This window comes from Mustela nigripes, chromosome 11 (genome assembly GCF_022355385.1).
Source record: "Mustela nigripes isolate SB6536 chromosome 11, MUSNIG.SB6536, whole genome shotgun sequence".
In the NCBI taxonomy this organism is placed as follows: domain Eukaryota; kingdom Metazoa; phylum Chordata; class Mammalia; order Carnivora; family Mustelidae; genus Mustela; species Mustela nigripes.
The window spans coordinates 1,871,985-1,895,413 of NC_081567.1; the positions used below are offsets into that span (position 1 = coordinate 1,871,985).

At 56.8% G+C, this 23,429-nt stretch overlaps 2 protein-coding genes across 9 annotated transcripts in view; one reads left to right on the forward strand and one right to left on the reverse strand.

The window, feature by feature from the left end:
* Positions 1-6,218, reverse strand: part of IQCE (IQ motif containing E) — a 46,637-nt gene extending 40,419 nt beyond the window's left edge. For 2 of the 3 annotated variants that reach the window (XM_059414312.1, XM_059414311.1), the window contains exons 1-2: positions 6,055-6,218; positions 211-258 (exon numbers count right to left, since the gene is read on the reverse strand). In XM_059414312.1, the coding sequence (XP_059270295.1) occupies positions 211-258; positions 6,055-6,090 (84 nt within the window). In that variant the 5' untranslated portion in view covers positions 6,091-6,218. The remainder of the gene's footprint in view (positions 1-210; positions 259-6,054) is intronic. The other variant, XM_059414313.1, reaches the window with a different exon arrangement.
* A 2,438-nt stretch (positions 6,219-8,656) lies between these two features.
* BRAT1 (BRCA1 associated ATM activator 1) lies at positions 8,657-22,902 on the forward strand. 6 transcript variants are annotated; one of them, XM_059414314.1, is made up of 14 exons: positions 8,657-8,918; positions 9,593-9,736; positions 13,950-14,104; positions 16,447-16,594; positions 17,036-17,408; positions 17,665-17,784; positions 18,766-18,857; positions 19,547-19,665; positions 19,741-19,927; positions 20,130-20,203; positions 21,063-21,165; positions 21,271-21,369; positions 21,526-21,701; positions 21,995-22,902. In XM_059414314.1, exons 2-14 carry the CDS (start codon positions 9,610-9,612, stop codon positions 22,691-22,693), a joined length of 2,472 nt encoding a protein of 823 aa, XP_059270297.1. In that variant the 5' UTR covers positions 8,657-8,918; positions 9,593-9,609; the 3' UTR covers positions 22,694-22,902. The 6 variants fall into 6 exon arrangements, with proteins under 6 accessions (XP_059270297.1, XP_059270301.1, XP_059270302.1 ...); XM_059414318.1 differs by having other exon boundaries at positions 21,998-22,902; XM_059414319.1 differs by having other exon boundaries at positions 16,450-16,594.
* The last annotated feature ends 527 nt before the right edge of the window (positions 22,903-23,429 follow it).

Consider the following 23,429-nt stretch of genomic DNA (forward strand, 5'->3'; position numbering starts at 1 on the left):
AACATCTGCATACAAGTCTTAAAACTACAACCACAGTTGTTTACAACTAAGGGCTCAAAACTCTTCAGGTGCTGAGGAGCACGTGCGGTTTGTGTTCCAGCTCTAAACTCAACACTCGGGGGGAATGACCTCGTGCACGCATTTGGGCAACATGAGTAACGGCAAAACAGCCAGCGCGGGGATCAGCGGCTGCCCCCCGGTCGCACTCACCGTCTCAAAGTCAGAGTCAAAGGTAATTGCAGATAGACTGTCATCTCCCTGGAAGAAGAGATGCAAACGTTGAAATTTTAGGGCACCTGCTTGGCTCCCCACGGTCGTACACACGAGGTGGAAAGAGCCCAACTACAGCTACACAGGCAAAGACTCAAGAAACCCGGTCAGAATAAGCACGTGGCAGCCAGACAGCTCAGCCCGGCAGAAAGATGGGGTGGGGGACACGGAGCAGAGCCTCTGCCTGCAGGTGAGCTCTGCGTCTGTCGTCTGTCTACCTGGCGACACCATTGGCACAAACTGTCGATAAAGAGACAGTCTGGAATAAAAGGACTTCATTTTCCACATTTTTAAAACGTGCTCTCATTCACCTTCACATCAAAGCACGTGGAATCTGTGACTGGATCCTTATCAGAACAAGTTGAAGTCGTTCAAAAAAACATACTCATTAATACACGCATTATTCAGACACATAACGTTCCCTGCCCTGGCCGGGGGGGGGGGGGGGGGGACTGGGCTCGAATAAAATCTGCACTGCCTAATTTCAGGACTAGGAGGTCGTTTCTCAAGAGAAGAGTGTTTCCATGTAACTCACGGGCTCAAGTTTACATCCTGAAAAAAAGGAGAGAGACCAGAGGAGCAAAATTTACATTCTTTCGGACTATTTTGTCGCTGGTTTACAAAGCTGCTGCTGGGAGTTAGGACCGCACGCCCCTCCTGTGAACCGACTATCTGTGTCTGGCTGCGGGGGTCCGTGGTGTGGTGGAGCCCACTTCCCACCCCAGTGGACCTTTGCGGAAAGGCACACGGATCCTCTGCAGGGCTGAGCGTCAGCACCTAGACAACATGCTGCTAGCAGCTTGCGGGTCTGCTGCAAACGGGAGCAGCGTCCCCCTCTCTCTGAAACCCAGAGTCGGGACCCATGGTGCGGCATGACGTGGGGCAGGGGGAAGGGAGCACACTCCGATAAGCATGATCTTTTACCAGTCACAGACTTGGGTTTTCGAGGTCACTAAACAGGTGACCTTTTCATGGGGAAAGAGCACATGCCGATTAGAGAGAGGAGTTTTCCTTGAGCAGAGTGTATGAATATAACATGCAACATTTAGGAAGGGAAGACAGGGGATTCAATGTGCAGATCCTGGGCAAGACCAGAGGAGCCACTGCGGTGACCGCATCTAGGTACCCGAGCATCGCCAAGGACGCGCCTGCCAACGGTGCGTGTGAACCCACTGGAAACCACACAGCAAGCAAGAGGTTTCTCTTGTAGACACTTGTCATTATTACTTGTTCTGAATACACTCTTGAAAGCTGTAGTGACCTAAAGGCTCAACGAGGGAATGAGGTTATGTGTGTGTGCGGTGGATAACGCCGAGGGACCTCCCTCTCCCACAGGTGTGCCAGCCCACCACGCCCTCTCCCTAGCCAGTCCTCCCCACGGGTCACTGTGGTGTCTAGCCCTGCCAGCCACGTCTGGAGCCACGGAGCTGCTGCAGACCCGCCCCTTCCACCGGCAGGAGGCCACAGATGGCGTTAAAAACAGTGACCACGTTAAAGAAAAAAACCAATAGCAAACACATTAACAGTTGGTTCTCTGAGGCTGCCGGACTAGACAGCACCTGTTGTGCGACGGGAACCCAGGGGCCATGGGCGGGCGGGCAGTCCACGGGCAGAGTGTCCCAGGAGGCCTGGAGCGGCATCAGGCTTCTGCGCATGTTGTGCAATATGGGTCATGCTTATTGGGTCCCAGCTTCCTCGACCACAGAGGACACGTTCCTCTACCAGATTTTTAAAAGCCCTGAAAGACCACATACACTGCTAATTAAACACGGAGGGAGAAGATACGGCGCGTCCATCTGAGAAGCGGGGGCCTGCGGGGACTCAGTTCACGGTGACTGTGAGGAAGGATAGACTTTCAGAATGGTTGGGTGAGGAGCTTGGGCAATTGTTTCTTCTACAACCATTGAACACAGAAGCTTATAAAATAAATAATAGCTTGAAGTTTCTGGAAATTGACCTAAAGGCATAGAGCAATAGAGGAAGATTCATTCAAGAAAATCTACTTAATGTGGGGGAATATAGTGGGAATCCAGGGCACCCCTCACCCCCAAACTCCATTCCATAGAAACTACTTGAGAGATACCCACTCTAGGTGGGTACAGGCAGGATGGTGAGGAATGGTAGGCTGTAAGTTCTGCCCCAGATGTGGCAGACTAGGAATTCTGGGTCCCCAAAGCCCCAACACTGGCTTGCTGGTAGGGCAGAGGTTCCACACAGGGAGAGTCAAGCCCAGAAGGCCAGCACCCCCTCCTGAAGCAAGGGTGTCACTCCAGGAGAAACACACAGCCATCCCTGCTGCTGAGCGTAGCACCGAAGTCCTTCCCTGGGGAAGAGGCAGGCCAGTAGTTGTGCAGGGGGGTGAGGGGCCACTGGCTTTATTTGTAGTGGGTAGTGGAGCACTCCCATGCCTCCCCGACTCCACTGTCAAGTCGAAGGCTGCGGTGACATGGTGGGGAGCAATTACATAGCCCTCCTGGCTCTGCGATCATTGCAGCAGAAAGTTAACCAGCAGAGCAAGTGGAACTCTAACAGATCCAGGAGCGCCTTCCTGGGGTCAGAGTCAACCCTGAGGCTCAGGGAGGCCCTCTGCATTAGACCGCACCCACCAGGAGCAGGCTCAGGGTGGGCTTGGAAACATTCTCCACACCACACCTCGATCCACCAAGGGGCACAAGCCCATGGACACTACCTTGAACCAAACACTGGTTCAACGAGGAACTCCGAGGCTAGAGCAGCTCCCAGGAAGCCAGGCTTCGAGGTAAAATCACACATCCCTGAAGTCCAGGGGCCACATGGGCGGCTCAGGTTGCCCTCTCAGGCTGCCCTTTCAGATGGAGAGGAGCAACCCAAGCTGCTAGACCTTGGCTGCAGGTGGGCAAAAACTGTAAACTCCTGCCCTGTGCCAGCAGCATCCAGGCCACAGATGCGCACATGCAGGCACACGCAGGCACACACACCACAGATGCACATGTGCATGCAAGCAGGCACACACATAATGCACGCACACATACGCACCGGCGTTCATACTGCACATGCATGCACACGCACGCACACACATCACAGATGCATGCGTGCCCACACGTGCGCAAACACACACGTACACGCAGTGGTCAAGGGCAGAAAGTTGACCAGAAAGTGGCTTGTGCTGACCCAAGGGTGCCCCCTAGGTGGTGAGGCTAGAGGACGTAAATAAGAAAGAATCCAAGCAGGGAATCAGGGGCCGCACAGTGTGGGGAGATCAAGTGCGGGTCAGTCCAGCCAAGTCACTCAGTGAACAGCTGAGCCACCAAGCAAACCACATTGGTCCCATGGGGAGGAGGGATCAAAACCCAGAGTTGCTGTAACATTCTTTCTAAATGTCTAGCTTCCAACAGGAAACTATGAGACACAGAGAAAAACAGGAAAGTGTGAGCGATAGACGGGGGAAAAGCAGAAACAGAAACTTCTGAAGGGGCCCAGATGACAGACTTCGCAAAGTCTTTCAGAGCAGCCGTCATAAATATGTTTGAGCTGTGTTGCCGGGAGGCTGCAGGAGGGTCTGGGAGGCAGGAAGGCCCAGGGGTTGTGCAAGGGGAGGCCAGGGGGTCACCTGAGTAGTAAAGCACATGACACAGAACCTTATACATGGTGAATGCCTAATAAATGTTCTTACTGTCTTGTTCTAGAAACTCTAAGCCCTTCCACAAGCGTTGGCTCTTAAAACACTGGTGGTCCACGTGGGCTCCGTGTCATCCCGTGACTCTATACACAGCCACTGCTCCGTGAGCCCTCTGGCAGAGAGTAAGCACTCTGGGAAGTCCACCAGCCAGCCCAGAGGCAGTTGCAGTCCACAAGGGGAACGGACAGACAGCACAGTGCCTGCTCTCAAGAGGTTCCTGTCTGATACAGGACAGACCCAAGCTCAGCATAAAGCCACAAGTTAGCCTGGATCAAGGGCTGAGAGTCTCCTAAGTGCTGAGAGAGCTTTGTACTGGTTCCTCTACGAGACCGGATTCCTTGACACCAAGGCACAGGGCTTTACTGGTTTTGCATCCTCAGAGCCTCACGTGGAAGGGGTTTAACAAATCCTTAAGTGTGTAAGAATGTTCACATCCACGCTGTTCCTAGTAGCAAAAAAGTGCAAACAAGAGGGGGAAAGCAGGGAAACGGATAAAGTAGGGGTAGCTACAGTTCAGACTTTCTTTCTTTTTAAAGATTTTATTTATTTCTCAGAGAGAGAGAGCACAAGCAGGCAGAGTGGCAGGCAGAGGCAGAGAGAGAAGCAGGCTCCCTGTGAGCAAGGAGCCCGATATAGGACCTGAACCCAGGGCCCCCAGGATCGTGACCTGAGCCAAAGGCAGCTGCTCAACCAACTGAGCCACCCAGGCGTCCCCACAGTTCAGACTTTCTGAATCATGCTCTTGAAAATGTGTGGCTATGGGAAAACGTTAACAACAAATTAAATAGTAAAGGTCACAAAACAACTTAAATATGATCTCGATTTTTCTTTTTTAAAGCTGTGTGGGAAGAGATCCATTGAGAAAAGATCAGGAAGGAAATACACCAAGACTAAGGTGATCTTGTGTAGGTGCTTAGATCATGGGTAAATTGGCGTTCCACATTCTAGCGCTCACAATTTTCACAATCACGAACTAAGGAGTTACTTTCTAAAGATAAAGGAGCAGTGAGTGAGTCCCGGGTAGGTGGCCGGGCCTTCCAGATGAGGCAGGAATAGGTGTCTGGAGGGATGCTCTGCACAGGCGAGCTCTGTGTAGCCCTGCCCAGCACGGCCTTCTCCAGGAGAAGGAAGCAAAGTGAGCAAAATGCCCTCTGTCTGGAACCCTCCAGAAGCCCTGAAATAAAGTCCAAACTCCTCGTACGGCCTGCAAGGCTGTCCAGGGTCAGGCCGGCACCCACCTTCCCCAAGGAGGTTGCCCAGCAAGCTTTCTTTCCCGCCTTGGAACACACACCATGTTTCCCACCCCAGGACCTTAGTGCTTGCTGGCCCTTCTGCGCTCAGATCTCCTTCTGGTCAGGGACATCCAGGGCGTCCTGGGCACCTGCCCAGCGCACGCAGCCTAAAGCAGCCCTCTGCAACCCACGGCGGCCACATAGGCCTGTTTCATGTTCTACACAAGCCATGTTAGTGCGGTTTATTGCCTCCTTCTCCCACCCGAATGCCGCCCATTCATCCACGTTGACCCTCCAGCGAAGAGCATGCGCGCCAAAAACACTCAAAAAAGGCAAGAGCTGACAGCACGCTTGCTCTCTCCCAAGGGAGGAAACTTGGAGGCACCTCCTCCGGGAAGCCTTCTCCGACCTGTGCTGGGCAGCGCGCTGTACCCAGGAGCCTGGGGCTTCTTCCCCCGACCCACTCCCCACCACCCGCCTCGTGCATCCGGATGGCTCCGTCCCGCAGCCCCGGCCGCTGCCCCCGCCCCGGAGGCCTGGTTGGGCTGGCACTTACGCAGTGGGCTCCGTTGCCCCGCGGACCGCGGTCGCAGGCTCGGCACAGGCCGGGGCCTCGCAGGCGCGGCGCGGCGAGGGCTCAGCGTTCGGGAGGGCTTCCTGGAAGCGGCGGCCTGTGCAGGGGCGGGCGGGGTTTACGGGCCGCTGGGGGCTGGGAGAGGGGCGGCGACGTCCGGCAGGCTGCACGCGGGCGGGGGCCCGAGGGCCGCTCTTATGCGGTAACAATAATGGCAGCTGTCACCCTGCGGCCGCTGGCCGTGCGCCCCTTCCTCCGGCCCGCGCCCGGCCGGGAGAGCCGGAAAGTTGTAGGGAGTGAGGAGGCCCGCCCGCGCTTACCGTCTCCGAGGCAGGCTCCGCGGTGCCTAGCGACATGGCGGCGGCGCTGCCCAGCCGCCCCTCGGCGCTGCGGGCTCGGGTGTCTGGCTGTGCGGCTCCGACAGCCGCCCGGCAGCCCGCAGCCTCCGGGCCTGCCAACCCGCGCGACAGCCGCGACCCCGCTGCCATGGCAACCGCGCCGCCTGCGGAGCCCCGGATGTGGCCGGCGCCGGCGAGCCCGGCCGACCGTGCGCGTGCGCTGGGGTGCCTGCGGGCCGACGCGCGGAGCGCCCGGAGGTGAGGGGAGGAGCGGGGCGGGGGGGCGGATGTCGGAGGTTGCTGGGGGATGTCCCGAGAGCCCGGCCGGTTGCGCTTAACGAACGGTTCCTGGGGTGCGTCCCCCAGCCCTCTCTCGTGGAGGCTCCTCGACGAACCTGAACGCTAGTCACCAGAACGGAATGCTAGCATTTGTTAGATTAACGCTGAAAGGGACAAGGGGCTGGTGCTGTGTCCCAGGCTGCTCCTTCTGGATACGTGGCATTCGTAAAGTTATTCTCCCTGATCTCTGTTTTAGGCTCTTGGGTTCTGATGTAGCCCCAGGACAATAAAAAAAATAATGAGTTCGCACTACACTCAGTGGTGTCATGAAGATCTTCAGGATCTTCAGATCTTCAGATCTTTGGGCTCCAAAGCTTATTTAAATTATTATTAGCAAATACCATTTGCTCTTGCTCCTTCATACAAGTCTCCAAGGGCACCTACCCTGTCCCCTCACCCTGCTTTTTTCCCCCTGGCCACCTGACATTATCTACAAGAGTATTCCGTGTCTAGATCGTAAGCTGTCTGCGGCAGGGTCTTTGTTTAGTTCACAGCGGTGCCTCCATGCCTTGGAACAGGGTCTGGCTCAGGCAGATGCTCAATTAATACATATTTGGCATCCAAGGAGTCATGTAACTTCTCTGTGCTGCTGTTTCCTCAAATACAAAGTGGAGAAAAGTGTTGTTGTGAGTCTCCAATGAGTCGGTATCTGTAAAGTGCTTAGTTGCCCATGCCAGAGTGCGTGCAATGTGACAGATTTCGTTTGATGGGGTGAATGAAGGAACCGCTGTAGTGTGGTGTGGCAGAAATGCTTGGCAGGTTATTACTGCTCTAGTTCTGGTACCAACACCTACTACAGGTTCGTGGCCCTCTTGTCCTCTGCGCCCTCACCTGCACAACAAAGGGGTAAGCCACAAGATGGTTCAGAGGCTGTCGCCCCACCAGCAGGAGAAACTGAGCTGGTTATCTTAACGACTCCCATCTATTTCCTCCAGGTATTTCCCACAAAGGGGACAAGAGCTTTTGCTACCTAAACTGCCTATGCAGGTGTACCTCTTGTTCAGCTCCTGGGGCTCTACAATCCCCTTGCTCTTCTCTTTGTGTTGCTTCACTTACTTTCCCTTGTTTAGTTAGAGAGAGAGTACACGTCCACGACTTTTTATCTGCTCTTCTGAATTCCTAAAACTTCTAAAAATCCTTTCAAAATTTTTTTGTTGGCAAAACCTGTTCTGACCTCAACTCCATGCCAAAAAAAGTTTGAGTTGCTTATGTATTCCACTTGGAGTGTATATTAATGCATCTCACGGTGTGTGTGTGTGTGGGGGGCTTTTAACACATTGGATTAAGGCAGGAGATACTGCTGGGATTGTAATCTTACATACAGTGTGTATATACCAGTAACTTCCCTGAAGTGTGAATAGTTATGTGTTCTGATCCACGTGTCCTCAAAAGTTTCAGGTACGAAATGGTGGACCTGTATAATATAGTATTTAACTTTGGAGCCCGACTGCCTGGGTTCAGATCCAGACTGTGTCAGCCCACTAGCTGGGAGTTAGCCTCTCTACCCTTCAGGTTACTCACCTGTGAGGATGGTAATAGTACCCACCCTCCTAGAGTTGGCACAGAATCACCTGGATTTATGTTAAGTGAAGCACTTAGCACAGTGCTGCTGAAAGATGTTTTTCCCCCACAACTGTTCAATCACGCAAATATTAGTATCCCCAGTTTTAAAATGAGGGATCACAATTCAGGGAAGATAACTGTGCAGTCAAAACCTTCTCACCCATGTAGTTCTAAGGGGATGGGTTGTCTGGTGTGCTTACCCATCAAAGTCCATGTTTTTTTAAGTTCTTTTTTTTTAGTTTAGTACCCCTAGGAATTCTGCTTTCTATATGTAATATGTACCTGGTGTTTCCCCAGAAATTTCACTGAAACACTGACACTGTGGGAAGATGAGGCTTGTTCTGTTGCTGTTGTTGTCGGAGCCAGAGGTGGGGCTTGATCTCACGACCCTAAGATCAAGAGTCAGAGGCTTAACCCACTGAGCCACCCAGGCACCCCAAGATGAGGCTTGTTTTTGTCCACTGGCTTTGAGTAGTCTGGCACGCAGCTAATGGGCCCTGAGGATCCAGTTTTGAGGCCAAAGGACCAGAAACTTCGCCTTGAAGGTGGGGAAGTCCCTTTCCCATCTTGCAACCCTCCCACCTGCCCCTAGAGCGGACTCTAGGTTCCCGGGAGGCGAGACCACGCCTTTTCCGGCCTTGGCCCCACCCCTTCCTCCAGAAAAAGCCCCGCCTTCCGGGCGCAATGCCCCCTGGATCCTCCGCACGTACCACCGGCGTCCCTGTGAGGCTGACCCGTGGAGCCCACCGGTGCGGCGCCGGCCTGGCTCAGCGCTACTCAGTTTGAGCTCGTTCTCCAAGTGTGGGCTCCCGCGGCTCCCAGAGTGGCCTTCCGGGGACTTTGAGGGTCTCCCGTGGCCAGCTGTCCTTTTGCGCGCTCCCGCCAGACCGGGCAAGTGGCACGGTCCGGGGCGGTGCCTGCGGCGGCCGACGGACGCGGAGCAGGTGAGCCGCGGGGCCCCGGGAGCGGTGGCGGTCTAGGCGGCTGCCCGGGTGGAGTCCGGACCGGGGACTAGGGGTCCGGGTCTCGTGCCCCCTCTGGGCCCGTCGGCCGGCCGGGCCGCGGCGGCTCCCTCAGCGAGGGTCCCTCCCTCGTCAAGGAACTAGCATCACCGAGGACGGACTGCGACCGAGCCCCTGCCCACCCCCAGCCTCCCGAGAGAGCGCGCCCTGACCGCGGGACTGAGGGGCTCCCGGCCCCTTCGCGGCAGGACTCGCAGGTGCACTTCCCGGCCCGGGAGGGACTGACTGTGGACAGAGCACCTCCGCCTCCCCGCGCTGCTGGCTGCGGGGGGTGTCGGATGCAGACGCCCCGACCCCGAGAGAGACGCTGTGCCCCGTGAGCGTGGCTGGTACCAGAACGCGCGCACACACCCCTAACTGGCTCACGCGCTGTCCAAGGTTGGCAGGCCCCGAACTCCCTAAGGTCCCTTTCCAGCTTGGGAGGCCGGAACTCAGGGCCTTCCCTGCTCCTGACCAGCGCCACCCAGGCTGAGGTTTCACATCACCTCCTGGCAGCTCCCTCAGAGGGCGACGGTCTTCAGCGCCTGGCCCAAGGAGACACAGGGGCTGCCTATGGCTAGCGTGGGTGGGACCTGGCTCTGACGTTTTCTTTGCAGGACTCTCCAGCCTCACCATGGACCCAGAGTGCTCCCAACTCCTCCCGGCTCTCTGTGCGGTTCTGGCAGACCCCAGGCAGCCCATGGTAGATGACACCTGTTTGGAGAAGCTGCTGGACTGGTTTAAAACCATAACTGAAGCTGGTAAGGGGGAGGGTGCTGCTGTTGACTGTCTCCTGCAGACCAGAGGGTGCCTGTGCTGGGGAAGAGGTGACCCTCTGTTTCCCTTCCTTCACATCCTAGAGAGCCCCTCTGGCTAATTGGGGACACATCAAGTTGAAACCTGAGGGAATGAGCAGGGGACAGTTATATCTTGAGGTTCTGATCTTCTCCCAGCCCTGATTCAGGCCCCCTCTTGTTCAGTTCACACTAGGTAACTGCAGAGGAACTTACTTTGTTGTTACTGTTGCATTTACTTGTTTATTTCAAGAAACCACTTTTTGTTATTTTGAAACTAATACGTATTCTTTAGATGAAACTTGAACAACACAAAGGAGTAAAGAGGAAAATTAAACCACCATCAGCTTTTTAATTTCTTCTCAGTCCCTTTTCCTAACACATCATAAAGCTGTTTTTCTTTTGTCTTTATCCTTTTTTTAAAATATTTTTATTTATTTATTTATTTATTTTAAAAAGATTTATTTTTTATTTAACAGAGAGAGAGAGAGAGAGAGAGAGAGAGAGGTAACAAGTAGATGGAGAGGCAGGCAGAGAGAGAGAGGGAAGCAGGCTCCCTGCTGAGCAGAGAGCCTGATGCGGGACTCGATCCCAGGACCCTGAGATCATGACCTGAGCCGAAGGCAGTGAGTGGCTTAACCCACTGAGCCACTCAGGAGCCCAATTTTTATTTATTTATTGAGAGAAAATGGGTGGTGGGGCAGAAGGAGAGGGAAAAGAATCTGAGCGGACTACCCACTGAGTGTGGAGCCCTTCGAGGGGCTTAATCCCACGACCCTGAGAGCATACCTGAGCTGAAATCGAGAGTCAGACGATTAACTGACTGAGCTACTCCGATGCCCCAAAGCTGTGGGTTTGTTTGTTTGTTTTTTCAATATTTTATTTATTTGACAGAGATAACAGGTAGGCAGAGAGGCAGGCAGAGAGAAGGGTGGGGAAGCAGGCTCCCCGCTGAGCAGTGCCAGGACCCTGAGATCACAACCCTAGCTGAAGGCAGAGGTTTTAACCCACTGAGTCACCCAGGTGCCCCAAAGCTGCGTTTTTCTTATAAAAATGAAGTCACACTATAAACATAACATCGTGTCTTGCTCTTTCTCTTACCGTTACAGTGGGAGTTTTCTGTGTAGAACATGTTGATTTTATCAACTCTGTTCATTCGTTGGGTGATTGGACCGTATTTTATATAACCACAGCCGTCTCATTAGGTGTTTGTGTTTCTGATGCTTATTATAAATAACTCGGCTTTCTTCCTGTGGAAATCTTTTCATGTCGACTGTTGATCTCTTCATGGTTGATCTCTTAGCTGGCAGTGGCCTTAGGACAGAGCCCGTGTCAGTAATTTCTCCTCTTCATTTGGTGTATCCTGCTCTTTCCCCCTCCTTGGAGTTGAGCATCTCAGTCTCTCCTTTTTAATACACGCACGAAGGGCTGCATACGTCTTTGGAAGCTTAGTCCTGCACGTTTTACTGCAAGGGGCTTCTGTCGTTTGTCTTCGGGTATATTGTACTATCGTGGTGGGTATTCTTCCCTCACGCACAAGGGATTTGAAAGGGTATCTTTTAGATTCACAGTGCGGGGTTTTCTTCAGTCTTCTTATCCTTGACTTCTAACTTGTTTCATTGGACTTGGAAAACATGCATATTTTGATTTCTCTGTACCCATCAGGGTTTTTATCATGGTGGAGCCCACAGACAATTTTCCACAGATGCTCTGTAGACGTCATAGCTACTGTGCTTCTTGTATTTGTAGAGTCCTCAGCTGTGGCCTAGTTTGTCCTCAGATTTTAAAAATTCCTTTCAGACAGGTTTCTCAGAGACGTAATTCACATACCACGGACCTGATGCATAGTGTACAGATGGTTGGTTTTCAGTGAGTTCACACCCAGGGCGGTACGAGCATTGGCACAGTGTGATTCTGCAGCCCTGGTCCCCCCCCTTCTAGGAAGCGGGGTGCGTCCGCAGTTCACCTCTCCCCCGGCTGGCCTGGGCTCTGTCGGCCTTGGCGCTCCACAGGATGGCTCTTTATTCGGCTGTCCGTGGCGCAGGCCCACTGTGTTCTTGCTCGTCACTTTGCTGGATTGTTTTTGAGGTGGGAAAACCCTACCCTGAGATAGTGGATTCAACAGTTTTTCTCTGAAATTCCGTTCTGTGTTTTCCTGTACGGATCTCGAAGCTAGCTTAGGTCTGTGCAGGTGCAGGCGGTTCCACCTTTGAATAGCGACGTTCTCCCGAAGGCAGCCATCACACTTTCTGCTTTCATGTCCAGTTTGTCGCCGTTCCTCTTGCTGCCGCCGTGCCCTGGCCACTGTGCCCCCAGCCCTCCTGGGAAGCGTCATCCTGCTTCCCCGATTCTGGCAAACGCTGTGTGGCTGGATTGTTCTCATTTTTTTTTTCTTTTAAAGATTTTATTTATTTGACAGAGATCACAAGTAGGCAGAGAGGCAGGCAGAGAGAGAGGAGGAAGCAGGCCGCCCCCTGAGCAGAGAGCCCGATGCGGGGCTCGATCCCAGGACCCTGAGATCATGACCTGAGCTGAAGGCAGAGGCTTAACCCACTGAACCACCCAGGCGCCCCTGGATTGTCCTCATTTTAATAAGAGCAACTCTTAAATAGACAATCTGCTTCATTTGTCAAGCTAAATGTTCTGTTTGAACCTGTGTTCTTTTGCATTTTTTTTTTTTTTAGCACTTCCCATGCCTTGTCTTTGTTCCTTTTTCCTCCTTTTCTGGCCTCCGTTGGATTGATAAAACTTTTGTTTTTAAAATTTTTTCATTTTCTGGTTTTGAAGTTATGCCTTCCGCTTATGTTCTTTAGTGGTTACGTTCACACACAAACTGGATTTAAAAAGTCGAAAGTTAAAATAAAGTCAGAGGTCAACTAGAATCTCCGTCCCATCAACACGAGGATCTCAGGGCACTTTACCTCCAGCCCAGCACAATCTTCCGTGTTACCATTTTCTAGAATTTTGATTCTGTCTTGTTTTAAAACCCATCAAAAGTTGTTTTGTTTGTAAAGTTGATGCCTTTTAAAGATTTTCTTTATTTGACAGAGAGAGAGATCACAAGTAGGCAGAGAGGCAGGCAGAGAGAGAGGAAGGGACGCAGGCTCCCCGCTGAGCAGAGAGCCCGATGCAGGGCTCGATCCCAGGACCATGAGATCATGACCTGAGCCGAAGGCAGAGGCTTTAACCCACTGAGCCACCCAGGTGCCCAAGTTGATGCCTTTTAGATTCACCCGCGTGGTTATTGGTTTCTCGGATTCCTGCTCTCTCTTCTTCACTCTGGTCTTTTTCCTTCTCACTGAACCACAGTCGGTGGTTGTGTCTGCAAGGGCCTCTCAAAGGGAAACCCTCCCAGCCTGCGCCCCACATTTCCCTTGGCCCACCTGGGTGCCTTCAGACAGCAGCATCGTGGAGTACAGACATCTCCGGTGCCCGTCTGGAAAAGGATGGCTGTTCCATTGTACTTCTTGCGAGCAGTAGTCTCAGTGTAAAAAAGAAGCATCCATCTGAGGGGGAAGGTGGTCTCCTGCTTTAATTTGCTTTTCTTGTTTGTAATCAGCAGCAACAGAAGGCCTGTTCTGGTGTGCTGGGCCCTTGTGTTTCCTATCCTGTCCCTTACCTGATGTGGGGGTGATGCCTTTCTAGTTTGCACCCTCCCATTGAGTTCAGGTCATGACTCCTTTTTGGTTGTCGCAAATATTTTCTCCCGTGGGATTGCTAAATCTAACTGCGGGAGAGATAGAGGTCTGGAAAAATGCCATAAGAATGGTCCTTTAGGGGAAGGGCTGGCTGGCTCATCTGGAGAGTGTGCAACTCTTGACCTCGGGGATACGAGTTTGAGCCCCACTTTGGGTGTAGAGATTACTTAAATAAATAAAACTTAAAGCACCTGGGTGGTCCAGTCGGTTAAGCATCAGACTCTTGATTTTGGTTCAGATCATGATGTCAGGGTTATGGATCAAGCAGTCATGCTGTGTGCTCAGAGGGGAATCTGCTTGGGATTCTCTCTCCCTCTGCTCCTCCCCCTACTCATTGCTGTGTGTGCGCATGTGCATTCTCTCTCTCTCTCTCGAATAGATAAACTGTATTAAAAAAATAAAAAAAAACAAAGAATGGTCCTTTAGGGCAAGCTGCATCACGGTGTCTCGGTAACCATCTCTCTGGCTGGGCCTGCCCCCAGGGTCCAGTCTCCTGTTGTTGCAGGAGAACCCCTGCCTCGTGGAGCTGCTGTGCCATGTGCTGAAACCCCAGGACCTGAGTTCCAGAGTCCTGTCCTTCTCACTCCGCCTCACGGGGGTGTTTGCAGCCCAGGAAGATTGCTTCCAGTATCTTCAGGTGAGCCTGGGTCCTGCGACCTCAGTGTCCCGCTGAGAAGTGCACAGCTCACTTCTTGAAGGTGCACAAAACCGGGCGGCCGCCGTGGCCCCTCGGTCTTTGCCCTGTGCTGCCCCGTGCTGTGACTCGTAGCACCAGGTTTTTATTCCTGAGGGGGATCCTTCTTTGAAAAGCTGGCCCAGAATGATGTTGGGGTAAAAGGGTCAGATGTTTGGAATCAGAGCTGGGGTTGACTCAGCTCTGACACTTGGCCCGCGGCGTGCACTTGCCCAACATCATGAACCCTCTGAGCCTTGGTTTCTTCCTGTGACAGAGAGGAGGGCTGTGCGTGTCACAAGGCTTAACCAAGACCACCGCTCTCACACTTGGTCCTGTTGGGTGAATGAATGAGTGACTCACAAGAATTTCTATGTAGTACTAAGGCATAGAGCTTAGAGAGCCCCCAGAGCCGTGCATCTTACGGTTCTGCACACCCCTCCATGGGCACAGCTGGGTTGGTTAGGCCTGATGGGAGCCTGATGGGAGCCTGTCTGGCCTGTGATGGCATCTCTGGGCACTTCGGAGCCTCCCCAGCTCGTGGGAGGGCACATCAGCTTTCTCTGACCCAATGTGCCCAAGGCCCCAGGAAGGCCATGCTGTGATGTGGCTTCTTGAAGAGAAGACAGTAGTGGGGAGGGAGATGGCCCCTCAGTAGCTTTGGGATGCCACTCGTGGGCGCTCCTCAGTCCAGCTGTGTGTGTTCTCCAGAGGCGCAGCTTGCTGTGGACCCAGGGTGTTCTCTGGCCGCACCGAAGTGTGTCTTGGGGCATAAGTCTGTGCTGGCTGTGCTCGCGTGACACACATGATCACACACACACACCTGTGGTGCCTTGCAGTTTGTGAAGCTCTTCGGGGTTCGCAGAAGCCCTTTCATTTCATCCTGGCAGCGTGGCCAGTCAGCAGAGCAGCGGTCTTCATTTTGCAGATGAGGATACGGGGAGGCCTAACGTAGGAGCCCCACAGAAGTGGCAGCGCTCACACTAGACCTTCAGGAGTCTGCCGCTGGCTCCCTCAGGGCCCAGGGGCCTGGGCCGGGGATGGGCTCTCAACTGCGGGGAGAGGCTGCTCTCCCCACTCTGGAGCCCGCAGCATCGGGTGGCCTTCTGTTTCCTTCCCAGCTACCCCTGCACAGACTCCTGGGATGTCTTAAGCCCCACGGGCTCCTCATCAGCCAGCTGTACTTGACAGTGTCCAGGCAGGGCACATGCAGATGGACGAAGCTAGGCAAGGGGTCGAGCCTCTGTGTCCCGCCCTCCCCCACTGGCGAGGGGCCCTCACTTTGGGACGGTCCCGCTTCAAGACAACGGCTCCCACAAGGTGCCTTCCCTGTGAGCCACCAGTGGTGGCACCCCTTCAGGGGCCCGTGGCTGCTGTAGAGTTAGACTCTTGTCTGTGAGCAGTTGGCATCTGTCTCTGCGGTCTCGCTGTCCCAGATCCTGGAGTCGGAGATGATCAGAGGGCCTCCTTATAGCTTGAGGGTCAGGCCGTAGCTGAACAGGATGCCCTGGGGTGTGGCCGGGCAGGCAGAGGCTCTGACCGCCATTGGTTTGGCACAGGAAGGCTCAGAGTGAATGACTGCACCAGCCAGCAGTGCCTTCGGTAAGAGGCAGCGTCGGGTTTCCCATATGCTGTGTGGAAACTCAGCAGTGAATGAGAATGTCACACACCGGCAGCAAACGTAGGACAACGCGAGATGGTCCTGTGGGCATCCACAGCCAGTGGAGCTTGGGTGGGGGGAATTAACCACTGCCAGCTTGAGTGGGGTGGGTGTCAGCTTTGTGAGGGCAGTGGGCTCACAGCTGGGTCGTAAAGGATTTGAACAGGTGCGAGGAGTGGGGCGGGCGAACACAACAGGTGTGCTGGGGCACCGGAGTGGGGGATACCTGGAGGAGGGTGGGTGCCCTGGTGGACCTTGCCTGCCCAGCTCAGGAGTTCGATAGGCCGTGGAGACCGTCGGGGTGCTGGAACACAATGTCCTGGTCAGAGTTGGACTTTCAGAGGTGAAACTTATGGTGCTCTTTTGGGGGGAGGATTTCTGAAGTAAACAACTGACAGGGTTGATGAACTTTGATTTATAACCTAGTTCTTCTCCCAAAGCTGTCCCCTGGTGGGCAGACGTGATCTTGCCGGGGCCGCTGGGGCTGGCACTGGTGGTCACCTGCCACTTCTCAGAAGCCTGTGTTGGCAGCGAGTGAGAACGTCCCAGTGAAGTGCCTTGACCCCCAAACAACAGCAAAACCGTCTCTGATCTGCTGTTCTCCTGGAAACGGGCCCAGGTCACCTCTTACTTCTCTGCTTCCCAGCAGGGGGAATTGCTACCCAGGCTCTTTGGGGAGGCAGGCCCCCTGGGGGGAGCTGCCTGGACTGCCCCCACCGTCCGCAGCGGCTGGATCCAGGGTCTGCGCTCCCTGGCGCAGCATCCCAGTGCCCTGCACTTCCTGGCGGACTGCGGTGAGTCCCTTGCCTGCTCCGCCCTCAGCCGGTGGCCTTGCCGCACCCGGGCGACCCTGCTGACATCACAGCACCTTGCTGGGCCACGTTTGCACGTCTGTGGAAGTGGCTGTGATGTCACGGGGCTGCTGTGAGGAGCATACGGGGTCATGGGTGGGGAGCGGGGGGCTGGAGGCCCCTCAAGGTCACTGCGGTGTCCTTAGCTTGCAGGACAGACCCAGCAGTTGGGGTGACTTGGAAATTAATAGGATCTAAAGGCTCCTCGCAGGGGTCTAGGACAGCCGCCCTGGGAGCTCTTCCACTCCGGTGCCCGGCCGCTGAGCAGATGGGAGGCAGGGCCGAGCAAGCCACTTGGCGCTGTTACCATATCTGCCCTCTCCCTTGGGTTCTGTCCCAGCTGAACCCCATTTTCTTCTCTCCCCGCCCTGTCCCCGACCCCAGGTGCCGTTGACACCATCTTCTCCCTGCAGGGAGATTCCAGCCTGTTTGTGGCCTCGGCAGCTGGGCAGCTCCTGGTGCACATTCTGAGCTTGTCTATGCGAGGCCTGGCCGAGGGGCCCCCCGGCCTGCAGGCTGATGATTGGCCGCCATGTGCCCAGAAGATCGTGGGTCACATCGAAGAGTCTCTGCGCTCCACGGCCACCCCGCAGATCACACAGGCTCTGAACGTCCTGACCACGACGTTCAGTCACTGCCACGACCCTTGGACACAAGTTCTGTGGGTGCAGCTGCATCCGCTCGTGGCCGCTCTGCTGCAGAAGGACCCCGTGCCAGCTGCACACTCGCTTGTGGATCTCCTTCTCAGTGTGGCCCGGTCAGTTCCTCTGCGGTGCAGCTGGGGTGCGCAGGCATTGGGGGTACTGTTTCCCTTGGGAAGTCTTAGGGTACCTCTTATACCTGGGGCCACAACTCGTGGGCTCCGCCAGGGCACACAGGGGACAGGGGATGCCGGAGGGGTTCTGGAAGGCCACATGCCTAGGAAGGACTCTGTCTCCGCCGGACGTACTGGCAGCACGCGGGCTTCAGTGGGCAGGACTGAGAACTGACTTTCTTTCTGGGCTTCTCTGCAGTTCTCCCGGGCTGAGTTCTTCTAGTTGCGGCCTGTGGGAGACTCTGGCTCAGACTCTGAGCCATCTGAGCCCCACGCAAGCAGGGCTGTTGGCATTAGGGATCCTGAAACTGCAGGACTGGTAAGGATTGGGGTTTATTTTGTGTGAGGACAGACAGGGAGGTCTCGGGCATGGGCCCCATGGTCAAGGAGCTTTTGGGGAGTTCCTGAAACCAGAGAAGGGTCAGAGGCAGCCAGCAGGGTGTGGCTGGGCCATACTTGGGTCATTGCCAAGGCTTTGCTGGAGGCTGTGGCCTCTGCATGTTGGAGAGACAGAAGAACATTTTCAAACAAAAGCTTTATAGGTTCCCCAGAGATGAAACAGAGTCTTGGGCTGCTCTGGTCAGAGCAGGGCTAGATTTGTGTCCAGGATCTGCTTGCTCAGCTGCCCTCTGAGCCCCTCCCCAGTGGCCTTAGCATGCTGTATACATTGCTGGTGTGGGTTCTAGGGGCCCTGGGTAGGCAGGAGTGGCTAGAGAGCCTCCCACAGGGAGAGGGAAGGAGGCAGGGGTCCAGAAGAAAGAGGGAGTCTTTCCAGGATTCTGGACAGATGAGAGGTGGTCACGTTGGCCCATGTTGCAGGTGAAGGTCGCCACAGGGCCTGGGAGGACAGTATAGCCTGGCTCTGGGCCCCAGCTCTCCAGATGTTCAGGGAGAGGAATTGGTCTGAAGGGGGAGGACCAGGCAGCCAGCCTGGAGGGAGAATTCTGTGCTGGCTTAGCCTTCCACCTGACCCTGAGCCCAAGACACAGGAGATGAAGCCCCAGGAATGCTCCTGGGAGCTGGGCCTCCTGTCCCCCTGGCCCTTAGCAGACACTGTCCATTGGAGCAGGTGTGGCCCGTCCTTTTAGGGTCTGTTTCTGGGGCTTGGGGAGGTGTTCTAGCAGCTTCCTCGGAGTCCCACGCTGGCGGCCTGTGTGCCAGTGGCCTGAGTGCTGGGCATGGTGCTTGCAAGAAGGCTGTTCCTCAAGAGGGTGTCTGGATATGACTTGCTGAGGATGTCCCGGGACAGCTGGCTCAGCCCAGGGCCGAGAAGGGTGCTCACTGTGTCCTCTGTGCTTAGTCCACAGGCACTGAGGGCGCAGGCCTTTGCTGTCCTCCTCCAGCCTCTGGCCTGTGTCCTCCAAGCCACGGCTCAGGGCCCCGGACCCTCAGGTATGCTGCTTCCTCAGGGTGGGCAGGTGCAGGAGGGCAGGCCGCTGGGGTCCGGAGCTTGTCCTTGGTGGTGGGGCAGGCCAGTGGGCGACAGGGTACCCCGCTGGCTGCTCCCACTGAGAATGCAGGGTCCTAGGTAGGGGATGTTGCCCTGGGCCTTTCTGCTGCTTGTCTCCTGTCCCAGCTGTGGGATGAATGGGGCAGTGTCACCCCCAGTGGGTGGTATCTGAGGTGGCCCCAGAGCAAGCTGGCCCGTGCCACATGGCAGTTCCCGGCCCACGATAGGCCCACCAGCTGTCGCCTGGATGTGTCCCAGGTTTGTGACCAGGGTGGTGGTAGAGTGGTGGCTTCCTCTGTTGTGACTCGTCTTGCTTCTGCTGCATGGTGTGTCAGCGAAGGGGACCCGAAGGGGACCCGCTTGTGCCTGGGAGCCCTGAGTTGAGTGTAGGGACCAGTATGCTGAGCAGCAGGACCAGCCCAGGAACAGGTTGTGGGAAGGACTGGGCTCAACGGCTCATGAGCCCTGTAGACAGGATCAGAACCCGGGTCTGGCCACCCCCTGTCACCCTGGGCACGTCCCCTGCTGGGAGCCTCTGGTGCTGGTCTCCTGCATGCAGCGGTAGCCCCGAGGCCTGCAGGGGCGTGTGGGAGGCCCGCTGACAGGGTGCTGCCTCTGGCTGGGCCCGCAGGCCTGCTGGACAGTACCGCGGCTGACTCTGTGACGGCTGACATGCTCCTGCCCTCCAAGGCAGCCTGTGTGGGTCTCCTGTGCCAGACCCTGGTCCACCTGGAGCTGCTGCTGCCCCTGGTGAGTGCAGCCTGGGCCCGTGTCTGTGGCAGCAGCGGGACGCGGGGCCTGTGCTGACCCCTCCCTCTCCCCCAGCCCCAGCGCCCCTGCCCCTGGCCTCAGGCGCCCCTGCTGGGGGCCGCGGTGACCCTGTTGCAGCTGTGCAGGGGTTCTGGGAGCCCTGCCTCCGATGCGGGGCGCCAGCTCTGCGCGCTCCTGCTGGGCTGTGTGCGGGTCCAGCGGGCGGCCCTCGATTTCCTGGGGACGCTGTCTCAGGAGACAGGTAAGCCAGAGCGCCCCACGGGCCCCGCTTGCCTGCTGCTCTGCTGTGCTGGGATCACCGTCCTCCACGAGTCCTCTCTGAGGCAGGGTGGGATTCGGCCGGCCCACGGGTTCTGTCCCCTGCTTTCCACGGATTGATGCACTCTCACGCTTGGGAGGTCCCTGGAGGGGAAGGTTGGGTGCTTCCTCCATGTCTGTCTCAGGCCCCCCAGAGTTGGTGACGCAGGTGTTTGCTGTCCTTCTGGAATATCTCAGGAGCCCAGACTCCAGCCCCACGGTACAGGCACGGGGTGCAGGGGGAGGGTGGGGAGGAGGGGCGAGATGTGTGAGGAGCACCTTGCAGGCCTCTCAGAGCAGGGCCTGCTACAGGGCCAGTGGCTTCTTTTTTCTAGATTTATTGGGAGAGAAAACAGGGAGGGGGCAGAGGGAGGGGGAGACAGTGCCAAGCAGTCCCTGTGCTGAGCGTGGAGCTCCGTCTCACGACCCTGGGATCGCGACCTGAGCCAGAACCCAGAGTCCGACACTTAGCTGACTGAACCCTGCAGACGCCCCCAGAGTCACTTCAGAGTGAGGGGCAGGCGCCGGCACAGGGTTTGACCCAGGCCCAGCGGTGGGGAGGACTGAGCTCTGGGCGGGCTGAGCCGTGGGGAGCAGGGAATTAATTCCCCAGGAGAGTGGGGACTGCGGCCAGCCGGGCCCTGCCCTTGGGGTCCAAACTACTTGTCAGCGTTTTCTGCAAACATAGTCCTCATGGTGCCCACGGTGGCTGGGCTCGGGCGGGTGCAGTGAGAGCGCCCCCTGCCATCAGGCTGGCAGTTGGAGGTGGGGACAGCAGGCTTGGTGGCTTCCTGGGCTTCTGAGGAAAGGGGGCCTGCAGAATTTGTCCAGTGCAAGAGGGGGGCGTCCTGATGGGAGCGGCCTCCTCCTCCTGTCTTGGGCCCCGGAGTGCCAGCTCTGCCGCTGCCCAGGGCTCCTGCCTCATAAAAACGAAACCCGCTGTTGCCCTCTCCCTGCCCCTGGGGCCCCATCTCATGTCCCAGAGCAGGGGTAGGAGCACGGGATAGGCAGACCAGGACAGGCAGGCCAGCTGCTGCCTCATTGCCCCTGGCCCTGCAGCCCTGCTTTGCCTGCTCCAGGTTCTGAAGAAGGCCTTCCAGGCCACGTTCAGGTGGCTCCTGAGTTCCCCCAGGACCCCCGGCTGCTCGGACCTGGATTCCCACACCCTGCTATTCCTAAGAGGTAATCTGGGCCCTCCCCAGGTAAAGCGAGGGCGTTGCCGGGGTGAGCGGTTGGGGGCAGGGCGGGCCTGGCCTGGGCCCCTCTGAGCGGCCCCTCCTGCCCCAGAGCTGCTCCCTGTGCTGCAGAAGCGTCTGTGCAGCCCCTGCTGGGAGGTGAGGGACTCCGGCCTCGAGTTCCTGACCCAGATGACCAGACGTTGGGGAGGTGAGTGCTGGGTGGGAGGGGGCCCAGGCTCAGCCCGCTGGCTATCTCTTGTCGGCTTCGGGAAGCAGAGCACCATGGCTGCCCTTGGAGAAGTGAGGGAGGAGGCTGCAGGCTCCGGCCTTAGTCATAGCCACCTGTGGCCACTTGGACCCCCAGGGCAGGCCGGCTTCAGACATGCACTCCTTGCTTCGGAGGTGCCCAGGCTCACCGAGCAGCTCCTGCGAGACCCTGAGAGTTACGTCCGAGCCAGCGCAGTGACTGCCATGGGGCAGCTCTCCAGCCAGGGGCTGTGTGTCCCCCCCGCCGGCCCTGAGCACCCAGGGAGCCAGCAGGTAGGAGGCGGTGGGTCCCCAGGGAGCCGTCTTGATGCGCAGGGCCCAGTGGGTTGGCTGCCCAGTGTCGGGCAGTCTGGGTCCAGGGTTCCGTCACATACGTGCCCTGAATCTCTGGCTCTTCTTCCAAGCACGCTGTCACTTGATACACGAGCAAATGGGGGCTGAGGGGAAAAGCAGGTTTCACCCTGCACCTGGGTGGCGGGGTTCGTCATCGGGTGGGGGTTCTATGCCCGTTGTTGGGAGCCTGCCTTCCCCTGTCCCCTCCCACTGCCTCTCGCTCTGTCCTCCAGAAGAGCCTGCTCGGGGAGCTTCTGCACATCCTGTCCACAGACTCGGAGGGATTCCCACGGAGGGCCGTCATGCAGGTCTTCACCCAGTGGCTGAGGGATAGCCATGCCGACGTGGTCGGGGACACGGAACAGTTTGTGGCCGGCGTGCTCCAGGTGGCCGGCCAGGATCTGGACTGGGAGGTCCGGGCCCAGGGCCTGGAGCTGGCGCTGGTGTTCCTGGAGCAGATGCTGGGCCCGCTCCGCTCCCACTGTCCCTATGCCGTGACCCCGCCCGTGGCAGCCCCCGCCGGCCCGCTGACCCAGGCCCTGCAGTCACTCTGCCGAGTGCGGCTCTTCGAGTTCGCCTTCCGTGCCTTGTTCGACTGTGACCGACCCGTGGCTCAGAAGTCCTGTGATCTGCTCCTCCTCCTGAGGGCCAAGACGGCTTCCTCCAGCAGCCTGCAGGAGCCCAGGAGCAGCCCCGACGTGGCCTCCGTGGAGGCCGCCCTGCAGAGGTGGCGGGCGGGCGATCAGGCCCAGCCCCTGGGGGACCTGGAGCCCGAGGTTGTGCTGGCCGTGCTGAGGTCGATGGACCTGGAGGGCCTTCGGGGAGCATTGGCCGAGAGCAGCGACCACGTGGAGAAGAGCCCTCAGTCGCTCTTGCAGGACATGCTGGCCACGGTGGGCATCCTGGGGGAGAATGAGGCCGACTGCTACTGAGGCAGCCCCAGGCTGACGTGCCCAGGCCCCCCGCCCCTGTGCCTTGGGACCCTGTTGTCCTGAGAGCGCTGGCCAGTCTGGTGGTGTGAGGGATCTTCGGGGAGACCGGAACCAGGTGGGACCAGCCAGTTTGACGAGTCCGTCTTGATGTATGTTATGAAGGAAAGTGGCTTATTTTTTACCCAAAATAAATGGTGTTTGGCAGTGCCGCTGAGTTAGCCTGTGTTAGACTGCCCTGGGGGGGTAGGTTCCGGGCCTGGTGGGGCTTGGAGAAACATCTGCAGAAGGATTTCTCTGCTGAACAGCCACGTGCTTCATGGGTGTGTGTTGGGGCGTCTCCACTTGGACCCACTGTACCCCAGGGATGCCTAGACGTCAGAGAGCCAACAGCTCAGGCTGGAGCATGTCCGGCCCTGGATTCCAGCCCCCTGTGATTGTGACCCCGGGTTGGACCAAGGCCAGGCCTCCAGCCTCTGAACCCCCAAGATCACCATATACTCGTAGTGACTGACAGCTTGCTGTGTCAGCCGGCCGGGCAGGGAGAGCTGCTGGTAGCGTGGCAGGGAGTCGGGACCCGGGCTGGTGCCCAGGGGCTGTACGGCTACACCGGGGCCAGCTCTGCTGCCTCCAGGTCATGGGACCTTGGGCACGTCTCTACCTCTAGGAACCCATTTTCTCATCTGTGAAATGGAGAATCTCCCCTTTGCCTCCCACAGATAAGTGTCCTGGAGTTTTG